The sequence below is a fragment of the Tamandua tetradactyla genome, chromosome 7 (genome assembly GCF_023851605.1).
Source record: "Tamandua tetradactyla isolate mTamTet1 chromosome 7, mTamTet1.pri, whole genome shotgun sequence".
Taxonomy (NCBI): domain Eukaryota; kingdom Metazoa; phylum Chordata; class Mammalia; order Pilosa; family Myrmecophagidae; genus Tamandua; species Tamandua tetradactyla.
This window is the reverse complement of record NC_135333.1, coordinates 84,488,557-84,505,922: the sequence shown is the minus strand read 5'-3', so window position 1 is coordinate 84,505,922 and position 17,366 is coordinate 84,488,557. Positions and strand designations below refer to the sequence as shown.

General features: G+C 35.6%; 1 protein-coding gene across 10 annotated transcripts in view; it reads left to right on the top strand.

The window, feature by feature from the left end:
- ABCC9 (ATP binding cassette subfamily C member 9) overlaps window positions 1-17,366 on the top strand; it is a 149,100-nt gene that overhangs the window by 61,741 nt on the left and 69,993 nt on the right. For 7 of the 10 annotated variants that reach the window (XM_077170254.1, XM_077170253.1, XM_077170255.1 and 4 more), the window contains 4 exons: window positions 3,132-3,239; window positions 5,554-5,626; window positions 6,775-6,880; window positions 17,293-17,331. In XM_077170254.1, coding sequence (XP_077026369.1) covers window positions 3,132-3,239; window positions 5,554-5,626; window positions 6,775-6,880; window positions 17,293-17,331 — 326 coding nt within the window. The remainder of the gene's footprint in view (window positions 1-3,131; window positions 3,240-5,553; window positions 5,627-6,774; window positions 6,881-17,292; window positions 17,332-17,366) is intronic. The other 3 variants (XM_077170263.1, XM_077170261.1, XM_077170262.1) reach the window with 1 other exon arrangement.

The window sequence follows — 17,366 nt, the reverse complement described above, 5'->3', positions numbered from 1 at the left end:
GTGGAAAGAAGTCTGTGGGGGTAGGAGTGGAATCAGGAAGATCTGTAAAGAGGTCATTGTAATAATGGTGGTTAGGAGAGAGATGATCAAATTCAGTATGCATTTTTGAGGCTGACCTAGTAAAGACGTCCTGATACGGAATGTGGGGGTGAAGGAGAAAGGGGACTCAAGGATGAGTCCTAGGTTATTGGCTTGACTATTGGGTAAATGATGAGCCATTAACTGAAATCAGGAGGCTGAGAAATGAGCAGGCTAGTGTTGAGGTAAAATCAAGGTATATTTTACACATGATAATTTTGAGATATTTATTTGACAGAAGATAGAAGTCAGTATTGGAGACAGACATTTAGGACTCATCAGCCATTCAGTTGATATTTAAATCCAGGAGACCAGATTATAGCACTTTCTCAAAACTTCCGAAGAAAGTCTTTAAAATTAATATGTATGTCCCATAACAACAAAGTAGAAAAGTGTTATTCCAAAATTAGTTAATATTTCCATAACTGTATGAGAGAAAAATATGAATATATTTATCCTTTATGTGATCAAACAAAAACATATAGGTAATCTGACTGGAATGGATTGGGCCATAGGAAATCTTTATCAAGGAGTCAATCAGTGGTCACCTTTTATTCACATTATGTTCTAAAGTGCTAAAAATAGTTAAGATGAGCATTTGGCTGTATTTAGACGTACTGTTCTAATAATGAAGTTTATTTATTTATTTTTTGCCAAGTTAATTTATTGATTTTGTGTAAGAAAGAACGACCACACATGCTTACATACACTGGAATAACCTTGCCTCAAAATGAGTTTCTGTTTTATGGACATGACACAAAGAAAACAATAGATTAAAGAATGTCTACGTGTTCACGCAGCAGGAAAGTCAAGTATTTGTTTAATACCAGCCTCGTCATGCTTCGGATGATCCAGAACTACCAAAGAACTTCTTCTTTCAGGAGTGTGTGATGAGCAGAGTGAGATGACCTCCAGAAAAGGGGGCAGGAGGTCACGTTTGTGGAGTTAGGGAAATCTGAAGCATCTTTTGTATTAGATAGAAAGAGAGAAGAAAAATCAAACCAAGTAAAGGTTTTTGGAAGGAAAAAAGAATCCCCTTCATAAGCATTCAATATTTTCGGGGTTATTGAAACCAGAATGGACCTCTGATGTCTTTTGGGGTCATTCATAACTGCTGATAGGCCAAACTGAAAAACGACAAACGTTAAAATGGAGTGAAAAAAGCTGTGTGTTTTAAAATAACGCTATGGAAACTCCTTCTTGAGAAAGCTTAAGATGCTATGTATTCTGTAAAAGCTTAGAGTTAAGTGATTTTGGCTGTAGAGGCTCCATGGAGAATTAGGGACATTCTAGAGCCAAAGTCTCTTCAGATTACATCTGTGGAACTTCGGCTCAAATCTCTGTCAACACATCTCCTCCTCCCACCCTCTCCTCAGTTTTGTGAAGAGTATGAAGTCATTCCTTTGGACCTCTGGGGGCAATACTACTATAGAATTAAGAATTCTAGAAGACAGTGGATTTTATTATAGGTATAGACCTATTTGTGAGGAAATATACTTATCTTAAGGGATAGGTGTTTTCTAAAACATCCCATGGAATGTACTTCCAGGGTCATCTGTAAGGACTGTGGGAAATAAAACTAAAATAAAAATTCTCTCCTTTGTTTTTTTAGTTGAAATGTGTTAAGTTTATCCTATGTAACAGAACACATTCTAGTGCTTTACTTTCAGTGAGTGGCTTTTTAATCTGTGTATTTATTTGCTTGTAGCCTAGCAATGTACTATTGGACAGTTTGATATTGTGTTAAACCAAATGATGGAAATTGGAAGAGCAATATCTTGTTTAGATCTAAATTACTGATAATTTGAGTGCATTCCCAATTCCCATAGTAAAACTCAATGGATTCTTTAAATGTAATTGTATTGAGATATAGTCACACACCATACAATCCATCCAAAGTATACAATCAGTGGTTCACTGTCTCATCACATAGTTGTGTACTCATCACCAAGATCATTTCTAGATCTGCATTACTCTAGAAGAGTAAATAAAAGAAAAAAGAAAACCCCAAATATCCCAAACCCCATACCTCTCCCTCTTATTGACCACTAGTTCAGTGGATTTTTCAAAATAGATAAACCTGTAATTCCACCCCCCCATCAAACAAGGAAGAAGTTTCACAATTCAGAAATCCTTTTAGCCTTCTTAAACTCTATAAAGTGTTGACTTAAGACAGATTATTATTGATGTTGAAATTCTTGCTCACTAGTTTCTTGGAACAAATTTTGAGCTTACAGATTTTTTCTACAATAGAGGTTTACAGAGGTGAATTTCTTATCTTTTCTCTAGCCATATGTGGAATTGAGCTCAAAATGAGTGAATGAGTCAATTTCTAGTTATTCCCTAATTCAGGTTCCCTTTAAATATGTCAGGATTATCAAACCTCAGTTGGTATCTCCTTATAAAGGATGCTTTAGCCCTCCTGCTTGGAATAGGCTCTATACCATTTGAGGTAGACTAGATCATTTTATAATATTTATAGAACTCCTTATGAAGCAATATGCACCTTTGGGCACAACATCCTTGGTCTTTATACTTTCTCACTCCCCAGTAGATCCTGGGTGACATGTATCTCAATTTTATGTGAGTGTAACAAATTTAAAATCCCTGATTCACGGGATGATCAATAATGGATTGTTAGAACATTTATAAACCCAATGGCCTTACAAAGGCCTGAGTTAATCTGATTGCCTTTTAAAATAATGCACAAATTTTTTTTTTATCTGGGTAAATTTAGCCATATCACTGTAGAAAGGGTATCCAAAACCTAGCCTGGGTCTCAGTTCTTTAACTTTCTTCCTTTATCGGTGTCATAGCTTCATATTTTCATTTTTCTTAAGGGGCTTCTGAATTAGGTTTAAAATTATAGCATAACATTTTTTTTTCATTATCATTTGCTTTTTTTTTAGAAAAGCCATTGAAATAATTAAAATATTCACTTTTTATATCTTTTTCTTGGAATTCGAGTTAAGGAGTAGCAGTGTGTGTTAATTCAGTAAAACCTGTTTATTCGTTAATATTTCAAATTACATCTTTTTCCACTTGGAACGCAGCAGTCAAAAACTATAAACAGGAAGCAGCCTGGAAGATATCACCTGGACAGCTATGAGCAATCAACACGACGTCTACGCCCTGTGGAGACAGAGGATATTGCAATAAAGGTTATTTTATTTCCTGGATTCTTACGTGAATAGGAACATTCACATTTCTAGATTACGGTGAAGTTCTGAAAAAGGGTTCTAAATCATATCTCAATAATGTTTTTAGACATATTCTGATGAGTTTATAATTCTCTGTTCTTTGTTATCTCCCAACCACAGTTTTTACTCCAGCAGTACATTTTGATAGCTAAAGAATGAGCCTTTCTTTTGAATCTGTGTTAATAATATCCAGTATATTTTTCTGGTACTTTTATGTTTCTCACGGTTTCTTTAACCTCACTGAAACGTCCAATAGCTTGAGCATCTTCCTTTTCTCCTAATTCATTAGTGACTTCGTAAATAATCCAATCTCATGCCTCTCCACTTCTGTAACCAGGCTGCTGAGTGCTATGGAGAAAATGACACAATGGTATAGTTTGTATAGTGCCGGGTATATTTTCCCCAGCCTCAGCTGACCCTTGGTAGTTCTTGGCATTCCTTTTATATGCATCTCATCAGCATTATTTTCCATAACCTACAGTAGCTATTCAACTGTCATCACTCTTTTCCCACCTGCTCCTGTTTCTCTTTTACATCCTCCTTCCACTGATAACCTTCACTCCTAGTTCACACACAGAGGTTGTTATGTGGCAGTACTCTCAACCCCATGCCAGACCTCTCTCAAACTCATCTTTATTTTCATCTCGTCTTGGCTCCTTGCCTACTGTCTCAGAAAAAGAAAAGTCCCTCAGTCTGTGATGCCATATCATCTCTTAGAGAAAGACGTAACCAAAGTATTTTAAACCTTTGCCCCAGCCAACTAGTCATCATTTCCCACAATATCATTTATGGTTTTCTGAACCTGGGACAGAATTCTTGACCCAAAATGCCTTAATTGAAATTCAGTGTATTTTCTAAGACTAGCTAAAAGGCCTCCTCTTCCAAGAATTTTTTTGACTCATCCCTTCAATGAGTGATTTCCTTTCTAAATTTTTATTGCACTTATTATCTGTCTCCTCTACTTATTACTTAGCCTGTAGTGTCTTGTATTATACCTGTGTTCACAGTGTGTTTACTCAACTGGTTGCAAGCTCCTAGGGGGCAAGGAGGACAGAAGTCATTTCATACCTTCTTTGTAGTCTACACCAAACCTAACACAGTGCCTCACGCAGATTGGGTGTTTAGCAAATATCTGTAAAGCAGTCAGTAATTTTGCCCTTTTAAACTGCGCTCCTTCCATGACTAATTCATGCATATCTGTGTGATGGAGATGACTAAATGTTGTGCCATACATTTTTAAAACTATAGAAAACTTATGTGGAAAAACACATGTGACTTTTGCAAGCAGAGATTTGTATGCTTCAAATTATGAATTTTATGAAGAATGTTTTAGGGTGATATGTAGTTACAATTTAGATATCACCAAACTAAAACACGAAACTCCTAAACAATAATAGTGTGCTTAGAAATTTGATCACTTGTGCTTTTGAAACAAAATCTTAAATTTTGAGCAAGGTGTAATTTTACTTTTGTCTCCAGTAGGTTTTGTTTGTTTGTTTTTTGGGTGCGTAGGCTGGGACTCGAACCTGGGTCTCCCTCAGGCAAGCATTGCACCACTGAACCACCCATGCACCCTGTCTCCGATAGTTTTTCAGGCGCCCTTCTGCCCCTGTGTCTGTCTCTAGCCCACCTTTCCAGCCCTAGGAGTCTGTTGTACCTCTGTTCATTTCCTATTTTTGTACCTGTTGAAACTATTGAGTCCATTTGAGGCCTATTATATCAACTTGATTACTTTGGACCATTAGAGGATCTTGGAAATTTGTTGGTTGCTGAGGTTATACCACCATTTCTGTGCTCTATTTTCCCCTTTACTTTTTCTTCTAAGTGTAGCAAACAGAGATACATCCACATAGCTTAGGAAATCCATTCATTACAAAGCCCCTCCTTAGCTAAGGAGTGATTTTGTTGAATAACTTGCAGTTATTTCTATTGTATATATCCATCATCAGGTGTCTCAGAATTGCCTAACAGTGAGACCATAATCAGTGAGGGTTTATATTGGAAAATATTTTGGATGATTGCTTTTGAGAAATGCTCATGTGAAAATGATCTAGTAATCCTCAATTTCAGGAAAATTGCCATCGTTTTTATCTTCTTTCACTTCCATTCTTTATTGTTCATTTATAACACTAAGTACTTGTAACTAGAATCTAATCACTGGGTGCTCTACCTTGTGTTGAAAGTTTTTCAGCACTTTAAAAATCTGTTTTAATTGGAAATATCTCTGCCACCTTTATACATAATTTTATTTAATTTATGTATCCTTATTCTGTAGGTCACAAATGGATACTTTTCATGGGGCAGTGGTTTGGCTACATTGTCTAATATAGATATTCGAATTCCAACAGGTAAGAGTTATTTATAACTCATTTTTTTAAAATAAACTTTTTATTGTGGTGACATATATCAACTAAAAATTTCCCAACGAAAATGTGTGGAGGACATTACAGTGAGTATAACTAACAATAATGATATTTGCGTGCAATTGTGGCTGAAAGGGAAAGTCTTGGATCATGTATGTTGCTAGAAGGAAAGCCAGAGGATGAAACATGGGTTTGTATAATATAGTGAACCCTCTTCTGTGTGAAAATGTTCTAGGATTGGTTGTGATAATATATGTACAACTCTGGCAATATACTAGAAGAGAGTGATTGTATACATTAGATGGATTGTTTGTTATATGAATTTATCTCAATAAAACTGCTTTAAAAGTCCCTCCCCCCAAAAAAAACAGTTCCCCAAAAAGTTATTTACTGATCTGTGCCATTTAAATAATAAGATAGTTGATTTCCCATTTTGCTTGAGAAAGGATTTAAAGAAAGGATATATGGGAAAATTTTCTGTTCATAAGGAATACTGACGAAGTTTTCAAGTTATTTAAGATTCAAATCCCCAATAATTTTTGTTAACAATTTAAAATGTCTGGATAATTGGGCCACGGTGGCTTAGTAGGCAGAGTTCCCACCCGCCATGCTGGAAACCCGGGCTTCTCGGTGCCTGCCCATGCGGGAAAAAAAAAAAAAAGTCTGGATAATTGAATAGAAATGTTTTTGATCTGGCCAGATGGTCAGTAGTTTAGCATTTTCTATAATAATTGCAAATCAAAACTTGAAGAAGACAACTTAATAACCTTAGCAAAATCACTTTCATTCCTATGATCCATTTTAGCGAATACTGCTTTTTGTTATGAATGAATTGAACAGTAGAGCCAAAGCTAAACCGGATGGCCTGGACAATTAGTCCATTGCTCTCTTTACTTATGTCAGCTGTTTTCATAGCATGAAAATAATAAATCAAGACCTAGATTTTAACATTTCTTTCCTTTTCCAAAGAGGCTTCTATACTAGGGAAAAGAGCTGCCTAGAATTCCTTATTGCTGGAGACTTAAACTGTACTCTGGATGATGAAGCATTAGCCTTTTCAAAATATGTTTTGATTTTATTTTACTGTGAGAATTTCACCTCATCTGTTATTGCCATTTTTTTTCATTCCTTAGGCCAATTAACCATGATCGTGGGCCAAGTGGGATGTGGCAAGTCTTCTCTTCTTCTTGCTATCCTTGGTGAGATGCAGACACTGGAAGGGAAAGTTCACTGGACCAAGTATGTCTATTTCTAATTGATTCTGTGGCTCTGCCATACGTCTGATGATCTTCCAGTAAGGAAGTTAGAGCAAAAAAATCCCCATGTTATGAGTCTGAGGATCCCTCAGAAATAAGCACAGCTCTCTATTTTTTTAAGTAGTGGGAACTTTAAATGTCATATATAAAAATTGCAAAGCAATTTATTATGAAGATGTATAATAGCATAAACTACTGTTTCTGAGACAAAAGTAAGGTTAGAATTGTAAAGATAGATTTTTAAGGTTAAATGGATACTCAAAGACTAACCTTAAAAATTTATTCTACCAACCAGGACCATTCCAGCCAATCCTAAAGAACACCTAGGGCAAATATATAAGATTCCACAAGGGTTCCAGGCACTAGAGTAACTTTCCAGAAACTTACAACCTCCACATGGGTCCCTGGTCCAGATAAGTCCTGAAACCTAGCCCACCCTCTCCAGAACATCAGATAGTTCCATCTCCCTACCCCATATTAGTGACAGACCCTTCCAATATCAAAAATTTAGAATTGCTGTAGCCCAAACACCCCTAAAGAGAAGGATAGAAAGATCAAAGGTGATGGTGGAATTATACAGAGAAGATAAGATTTAACAAATTAATATGAATGCTGAATTATCAAATTTACATCTCTTTTAGTCTCCAGTATTTTAGAGCAGCTAGAAGTAAAAACCTAAAATTGTAGAATTGTAACCTATGTCAAACTCTGAAATATGTTCTACAGCTAAATGTGGTGCTGTGCTTTGAAATGTATAGCTTTTTTGTATATATGTTATGTTTCACAAAAAAAAGAAAAAAGGTCGATCATGATGATGAAAAGATATTTAAGCCCTCTAGCCTCCTATAGAAGGAAACATATGAGAGAATCATATGTTAAACTCTCGGATCTGTCATGCAACTATCTGCTGAAGAGTACTTTGAAAACTATTGCTTTTTTATTTCTTTGCTTTGTATATATGTTATACTATACAATAAAAAAGTTAAAAAAAAGTAAACACAAGAATTGGAAAAAAATTTATTCTAAAATAAAAGAGGTTATGGAAAATTTGCATTATTTATAAAGCCCCAAACAAAACTTTAATCGTTCAGTGTTCAGAGAAAAATGACCAAATCATCTTTCACAAAATCTCCGTAAGAGGCTGAGAAATTCCTTCACACCTAATTTAAGCTAGATACTAGATATATCCAGATAGAGAAATGGAAATAGGTCAAACTAGTGTGTTGTGTAACTTTGAAGACACGGGCAAGGAGGTATTTAGCACGGTGTGTCCTCTAGATTTTTGAGGGGTTGGCTTGGGGTCTTCAAAATACACTGCAATAATAAAGTGACTCAGAACCATAGTGTTATATATAATTGTTTTATATATAAAATTGTGTAATAATGGGTAAATCATATTTATTTAGTTTGACCTTCATAGTGAACTTATCATAAGAAGTTTATGAGTAAATTGTCTATAGTTTATCCAAAAAATTATTCTGGAGACCACTTATTCTCAACTGAGCATGATTTTGCCCCTCCTGGAGACATCCAGCAGGATTTGGAAACATTTTTGGTTGTCACATTGAGGAGGTGGGCTGCTACTGATCTGGCTGGTGGAGGATAGGAATCCTGCTAAACATCTAACAGTACACAGGGTAGTCCCTCACAGAAAGCAATTAATTGGCCCCAATATTAGTAGTGCAAAGGTTGGGGAAACTGGCTCTAAACTGACAGATATTATTTATTTATTTATTAGTCTTTTTTATTTATTATTGTTATTCTTTATTCTTTAATTTTATTACCATCATTATTTCCATTGTGGCTTAGTCTGCTGTTTATGTACACGGACATCTCTCAAGAATGAGTAATGAGTATTTTACAGGCATGTTTAGAACAAATTCTGTTTCAAACTCTAATTAGGAGAAGGAACTGCTTGGACATGAAATTTGAGCTGGAAATCCTATTTTCAGTGCCACTGGTAAAAGAAGCCCGAGAACTGTTGTCTGTACATTTTATGCCTGCCGGGCAAATCTAACAGACAGTGGCCATGAAACTGTTTAGTGCATGTCCTGCAGAGAGCACGATAAATAACCGCTATCTGTTGTTTGCTTCCCAGCAGGTTCCTTTAGATCACTGAGGTCAGGCACGAGACAGTGCTCACTCTGTCTTATTCCCTCCCATCTTGGATTAATGCATATTTGGAGAAATGGGCCGTAGTGGACTAAATTATGTTGTCTGGCTTGTATATCACTTGTCAAGTTATTTGAGTTTTGTTTTTACACTGTTTCACCATTGTTAAAACAGAGGAAACAAAGGAGAGAGAAAGACATACATAAAAAGCTTGGGATTTTATTTTCATGCCAGTAGCAAATCTTCCTAATCTGATCTTCTCCCATGTTACTTAAGATTCAAGGCCCTTGTTCCATTTGGACCAAACTGACTCCCAGTATTATCTTTAATGACCATTATCATTTTGTTAATGGATAAATAGGTGATATGGAAATGAGAAATATATTTTACACAATCTAGTTATTTATTTTCTTGCTTTCCTAAACATTTATGTCATTTTATGCTATCTCATTTAATAAAGGTTATGTTATCTTATTTATACAACATAGTATAGTAAAACTTGAAAAATGAAGGTAAAGAAATGAAGAAGGAAATAAGGTTAAAACATAATATGAGAAATTAGTAGACAGATATGCATGTAGTGGGGTGCTGCATAATTATAAATATGGGTCACACAATCAGGTAAGCAGAAGGAAATATGAGATATGAAACACTTTTTTGTTCAATAGAGGTTAAGTTTTTTTTTGCTACAAAATATGAAAGAAATATCTCCCATGGGTCCTAATTAAAGAAACAGCAACTAAAAAGGTTATATAATTGATCATTGTTAATGTACTAGATGGTCCTAAAATTCAAAAGCAAGTTTCATGTGTCAATTACTATAAATCAAATTGAAAATGATAAAATATTATTTAGTTATGTGGGAGTTTAGAGGTCATGTGGGACGTGGTGATAAGGGTGGTATAGGCAGGATCAAAACCAAATGGCCTTAGCATGCAGATCTTCAACATCTAGTTGGACCCAGGAATGAAATTTACTACATTTGAAGAAAGGACTAGATTGCATATCCTTTGGATGATCTTCTGTGTTTAGTATTTTAGCTTGAAATATAGATATTTTATTACTTCATCATTTGGGGGATTCAACAAATATTGAACAAATACTTCCCTTGTGCGAGATACTGGGCATGGAGGATTCACAGGTGAGCAAGAAAGACCACGTCCCTGATCTCACAGACTTATGTTGTAGACTGCGGTCTGCATTCAGTGCATGAAAACAACAACAACAAAATAGGCCATATTAGACTGTGAAAGGTTGCGAAGTCAATAAATAATACAAGGTGATAGAGTAGGAGGCAGGGGATGGAGAGCACTTTAGAGCAGCTGTTCAGAAAAGATCTTTGAGCAAGTGACATTTCAGCTGAGGCTTCAGTGATTTGATGGGGCTGGCCAAGGACAAACCAGGGGTAGAGGTATTGACACGTACGAAGGTCCTCAAGCAGGGGCGAGCATGGTGTACTTAAGATTCAAGAAAGGGACCAGAATGGCTGGTAAATGGTGACTGTGGGAGATGCAATATGAGGTGGAGAAGGGAGGCAGGCTTTATGAGTCATGATAAAGAGTTAAGATTTATTACAGGTTCAGTGGGAAGCCACTGAAGAAGTTTTGAGTTTGAGAAGACATGATTTACATTTCAGAAAAGATGGTCTGACTGCTATGTGAAGAATGGAAATAGAGAAGCAAGAAGGGAAGTGGGAAAAGCATAAATGTAATTTCACTAGTTCAGCTGAGAGATTAAGGAAGCTTTGGAGTAGCATGATAGCTGTGAAAATGGTCCAAAGTGGTTGGATTCAGAATTTATCTTGGAGTCAGAGTCAACAGGGTGAAGATGTGAGAAAGGAATTAGGATGATTCTCCAGATTTATGGAATTCTTGTGAAATTTAAAAAGCATCCTTTTATGAACATGTACCTAAAATAGATACCAACCCATCTCTACATAGCCAAATTAAGATTTTTTCCTCAAAAGATGTTTGAGTTGGCTCCAACACACAAACAAATGAAAAACTAAGTCCTTGAGGGATTGATAACACAAATTCTGTTTTTCTTTGATTATAAGAATTACTAAAATTTCTTCTCATTGTACCTCAATATCTTACAAAACAGTTTCAGATGAGGGATATTCAGAAATAGGCTTTCAGCCCTGTTTACTCCTATATTGAATAATGGAGGATGAGTGTAGATATGGATCAAATAAGATCTGATGACGGGATTCAGGGCTACCTCTGAATTAAAGAGTGATTTGTAATTACTCTTTTTATTCTAGAAAAAAGCTCTTGTGTCCAGTCCAATATGGAAAAGCATGTAAAAGTTAATTAGATTTTGACTCAGTGTCACTGTAATAGTGATATGACGATTAAAAATCAAGAAAGAGCAAAAACAAGTTAATTAAACCAGAACTAATTTAGAAACTGTCGATATTGATAAGTTGATGTGAAAATGCTAAAAGGTCCTTTACTTCAACAGATTGAATTATTTGTATTTTTCAGCTCAAGCTAAAATAAAACAATAAACTAAAAATTCTCACACTTAGGCAACAAGTGCCTTGCTATCATTTTTTTTTACCATTGCATGCATCTCTGGTTTTAGATGAATTTTATGTTTAGATGTTTCCTCATAGACCAGCGTGAACAAAATCCAATACAATGTTCTGACCTAATGCAGTGAGAACTATTTCCTTTGGGTGAGAGAGAAGGCTCTTCTGGGACACCCCGACATGGGTAGAATCTGGTACACAAAGACATTGGTAAATGCTTTCTTGGTATTGCCACCTTTACCTACTCTGACATGTTACAGTAGCAGAAGAGAAAGGTGAGAGAGAGAAGGGGTGGACTTAAAAAAAAAATCTCCCAAATTATCAGAGTGCCAGGATTCTTATTCCTACATCTGAGTATTTGTTCAAAAGCAACGAGCAAACAGCTCACTCATCTGAAGTTGCCCTTTTCTAGTTGTCATGATAAACAACTTTTACCAATTTCTTAGGCGCTAGAACGAAAATGTTTTGCCTGATGAATGGTTCCAGGGAGGGAGTTTGGAATGTGTCATAATTAAGGCAGTTATGTGAGAAATAGCCCTCATTTATCTTTGGTTCCCTTTATTTTTCTTTCTCTCTGGTCTGTGCCATCGATCATCTTACTCTTTGGACTCCATCGGTCCTGACATTCTCTCCTCTAATGTCTTGGTATAGCCAGTTTTTTTTAAATAGCGAGATCTTCATAACACATATTACTTTGTGAACTCTCTACATGATTATTCATATTTGCCCAGTAACTTAAAAGTCAGAAATGACTAAAAGGCAGATCAGGGCTCCACTATTTCAAAATCTTTGAACCAGTTGCTATAGCCAGTTTTATAACATGGTTCAGTTATTCTAAGATAGGTAAATCAGGGAGTTTTCCCCTTTTGTGTGACTTTGTCTGGCATAAAGGAATAAATCTATTGAGTCATCTTTGCTGGGTCAGATATAATATATAGCATGTTTATTCTGACATGTACTTCCCTTCTTCCAAATATTGGTCCTGATTTAAAGCTGGCAAAAGTCACTCTTCCCCATTCCATAATGTATCAAGCATAATACTTGGAAGTTGCTGGTATATATGAAATTTAACTTTTACTCTTGAAGAATTTGTCTTCAAGAAAATAAATCTTTCATGCAGAGGACTTCAGAAGTGAAGTCTTATGCCATTTTCCAGAAGTGTATTTTCCATTTGATCTCTGTACTTTGTCCTGTTGCTTTCAGCCCTGCTTACTACTATATTGAATGGTGGAGCATGCATATAGACATGGATGAAATAAGATCTGATGATGGGATTCAGGGCTACCTCTGTATTTACTTTGGAAGAACCTTCACAATTGAATTTGGATAAACACTGTTATGAAAGATTTGGAGTAGGTCGTCTCTTAAAGTTAAGGACTATAACTTTAGCATGGAAAATATTAATAAAAGAGTAGCATTACTTATATATTTTTTATAGACAATGGCTACCTACAAATGAATCTTTATCTTTTCTTTCTTCCTCTGAAGCTAGTATGCGGATATTTAACTTTCGTGCTTGAAGGAAAATATGCATTTGTCCAGCAAAATGAGGTCCTCAGTAAAGATACCCCTGCCTTCTTCAAGACCTTACTTCAACAACCCTTCTTTGTTGTATGTTTTTAATTTCTTGCTTTCCATGCTCCATTATCCTCCATTTAAAAAATGGACTTGCTTATCTCTCAAACATGTCTCTCTTTTTAAAAGAGTAGTGTCGCTACACTCAACTTCCCTACTTTTCCTTCACTCCTCAGTGTGCTGCAATCTGTCTGAGGCTTCTCACCAATGGCTGCCTGAGTCTATGCTCCAATAATTTGTTCTCAGTCTCCATCCTGCCTAACTTCTGCATAGTGTTTGAAACTGTTCACCATTGATGACCTCTTGAAACCAACTCTTTTCTTGGTTTCCATTTCACTGTCCTTTATCCAGTCATTAAAAAGCTCACTGCACTTTTTATTACACTTTTTTTTAAAGTACAAATCATTGTATTAATTTGGGGGGATAAATAAGTGAACAAAGGAAGCTTGGTTTCTATTTTCATGAAGCTTACTGTTTTCCAGTGGAAACCAAGAGGAAGAAGTAGGAAAGAATGTCATAATTAACTGTTCTGTTAAATTATCATATATACCAGGAAAGAGGAGTTCAGGGTTTCATAGGAACAAATGACAGATGACCTGACTGTGTTGAGTCTGTGGGCTCAACATAGCATTTCTTGGGGAAATAAATAAGTAATACTTGAACTGATTTACATATGGATTAGCAGAAATTAACTGGTTAAGAAGTCAGGAGCTGCTATAGAAGTGGAGATGAAGTTAGGGAAGAATATTCTAATTTCTTTTAGTCTTTCTGAATGCTCTTTCTCAGTCTACTGTAGGATCCCCTTTGACTTCAGCTACTCCAGAAGTACTGATGACTCCCTATCATACATCTCTGGTCAAAATTTTTTTCCTGAAAACCTAAACAGTTCCTCCCAAAAGTCTTACACATCTGCAAATCCAATACATTCCAAATTGAATTCATATCCTTCCTGTTTCCCAAATAAGCTTCTCCTGTACCTTGGTAGGATTGTGTCCCCGCCCCTTCCTACCCTGAATACTTTGGTGGATGCCCACATCAGAGCTCAAAGAATTAACCTAGATTCTTCTTTCTCCCTTACCCTCAAAAAGCTAATCCCTATATCAACTATTCCAGTGTTCTTATGTCTATCTTTTCATTTCTATGTCCGCTTTACTTTCCCTAGTTCAGGTCTTATCACTTACATGGACTACTCTAATAACTCCCTCATCATTCTGTGTACTATTGCCAGATTTACCTATCTGGCATGAAAATCTAATTACTTCTCTCTTGCTTATCTTCTTTTTTTTTAATTGACTGACCAAAGAATATAGGAAAAATTCAAAAGACCTTTGCATTCTACAACAGGGCCTTTCATAATCTGGTTTCTGTCTCAACTCATCTGGTGTCATTTCCTCACTCTAGAAACTGAACTTTATATAGATCTCAAATGCACTTACTCCTTCTGTAATGCCCTACCCAAGATTGGTGGGCCCACTTTTCCTTCTAGTCTCAACTCATATGCTAGCTCTTTGGAAAAGCCTTCATTTATAATCCTAGGTGTGGTGAAATGCTCCTTCTTTCAAGTCCCTTTATACTTTGTACACATCATTATAATGTGGATTGGTTCTTCACTAGACAATAAGACCTTAGAGCAAAGCATGTTGTCTTTTTTTTCTTTATCTGCTTCATACCTAGCCTAGCCCCTGGCTCTTTTCCATAGCTATTTGAAAATAATTAGCACTCTCCTATCTATCTATCTATCTATCTATCTATCTATCTATCTATCTATCTATCTATCTATCTATCTATCTATCTATCTATCTATCAGTCTGTCTGTCTGTCTATCTATGTATCTATCTATCTAGTTCTCAATCTTTCTCTATCTCTATATATCTATCTCTCCTCAACCCACAGCTCTCTTCCCACATCCCTTCCTCTGACTTTAATTTCCTCTGGGTGCTCCCCCTCCTTTGTTCTCTTATGAGCCAATGGTACTGTTGAAGTAATTTATTGACTTTTCACTGATTCAGGATGGAATCCATACTTCTTATTATCTAAGGCATATTTTGGGGGGGAAATAACTCCCAAGTCTCCATCTGTTGCCCAGAACTCTTTTGTGAGCTTCAAATTCTACTTTCTGAACATCGTTATTTGGATATCTCTTAGGCATTTCTAACTGACACATCTGATGTTGAATTTAGTATCTTCTTCCACACATTTCCTCATCTATGTTCCCTGTCTTTAACTCCTGTCTTTCCATCATCTCCTTCCATACCATCGATCATACAATTTTAAGTAACATTCAGTGTGCCCACGCCTCTTCATTTAGCCACCATTTTCCTAATTCATAGCACTGCCCTCTCATCTCCATTATTGTGATAGCTTCCAGTCTTTCTCCTTCCAATTCATTTGTTGCATTCTGTAACCAGATGATTAACTAAACTGAAGTGCTTTTCCTTGCTTAAATCCTTCCACTGGTTTTCTTTTCCTTTGAGAAAAAGTTAAAATTCTATAAAATAGCATATGAGCCCCTTCATTATCTTTTCTTTACCATTTGTGCCCCACCTTTCAGCCATTCTGAATTTATGTAAATTCCTTGAATGAACCACAATACCATCCAATATGTGTTTTCCCTGGCCTGAAGTACCGTTTGCCTTTTCTTCCTCTAGCCAACTCTTCTTAATCCTATAGTATCAACTCTAGTATTTTCCCTGACTTCCAGAGAGTGGCTTACGTAACTTTTCTCTGTGCTCTGATGTCATGGTTTGTCTTACCTATCATAGCATTTATCTCCAGCTTGTCACACTCCTACAAAATAGAAAGCAGAATGAAAAAAGGAATGGGTCTTCCTTCTTCTCAGTATCTCCAGTGTTCTTGGCACTAGAAGATATCAATAAATACTTTTGAATAGATGTTAACTAAACATTGTTGGGATTTAATAAATAGTCACTGAATGATAATTCCCAAATCTAAATCTCCAGCTTGGGTGAGCACTTCCAAATGGGTGGACCTTAGACAATTTAATCCATTTCTGCCACACATCTGCTGTTATTCCTTTGTTTTCTCTCTTCCTCAGATTGTCTAAAAATTTTGAGGTTATTTATTAGCTTTTTGGTACAAAAAATAAATGATTATTTCTTGGTATCTAAAGCATATTGTGGGGAAAATATCATTTAGGAAATTGTACATATCACTAGTGTATTTTATGAGTCGCTTGTATCGGAGTAATCATTATTGAGATGAAATTTTTAGTCTGAGATTGTTTTTTTCTGTGTCTAGTAATCTTTTCAAGAGGTCATTAGCAATGTGCAATGGTGAAAATTTTATCACTTTATTTTATTATCCTAGGTGGACATCAGTGCTCCTTCTAAATTATTAATAACTCTGAGCAAAATAGCACTAGGTAACATAATTATTAGTTTCTCCAAAAAAAACATTAAACACCTTCAAAATCAAATTTGAAATTATGTTGGCTTTAGTTATGTATTTAGTTATTGAATTCAGGTCTTTCAGAATGATGGGCTTCAACTGAACCTAAATTATGAAAAATTTAAACCAGTAAAAACAATTCTTTAGGTGTTTTTCCTCATAATACTGATAAATGAAATTTAATTTTTCAAAAACCCCTTTATATAAATCATATCAATCAATAATTATACCTAAATGTCATGGTTTGACTTACTTGGTATGTCTGGATCTCTTATTAGCTCCTTCAGGACCCCACTGTGTTTTGTGTACTTTAATATTTAAGCCCAAGAAGTATTTCTTCATTTGTGATATCTTAGAGTGACCAATTAGGAACTTAAACAGATTAAATTTAAATTTTAAAGGTGGGGGATCCTTAGAGATATCTCATCCCTTTAAAATCTAGGCAACTGTGACCTAGAGAGATTACCCAAGTGTACACAGCTATAGTTGGATTAGAACCCAGGTTATTGTGTGGACCAAGATTTTGTAAAGAGGATAGTGCTAACTGTCTTTGGAAAACATACTAGTTAATTATTCCCTTGCAGGTGAAGACACAAATAAATGTGTTCTGTCTGGTTTGTCTTTGAAGTTAATATCATTTGGGAAATATAGATATTTAACATGTCAATGTTTTTTTAATTTCTCATTAATCTCTTTAATGATATGTGTACACATTCATTCTATATTTATATTTCATAATTAATGAACATTGTTTGCCATACTTGCAGTGTAAATGAATCTGAACCTTCTTTTGAAGCATCCAGAAGGTATTATTTCTATTTTAACCTGTGTTTAATAATAA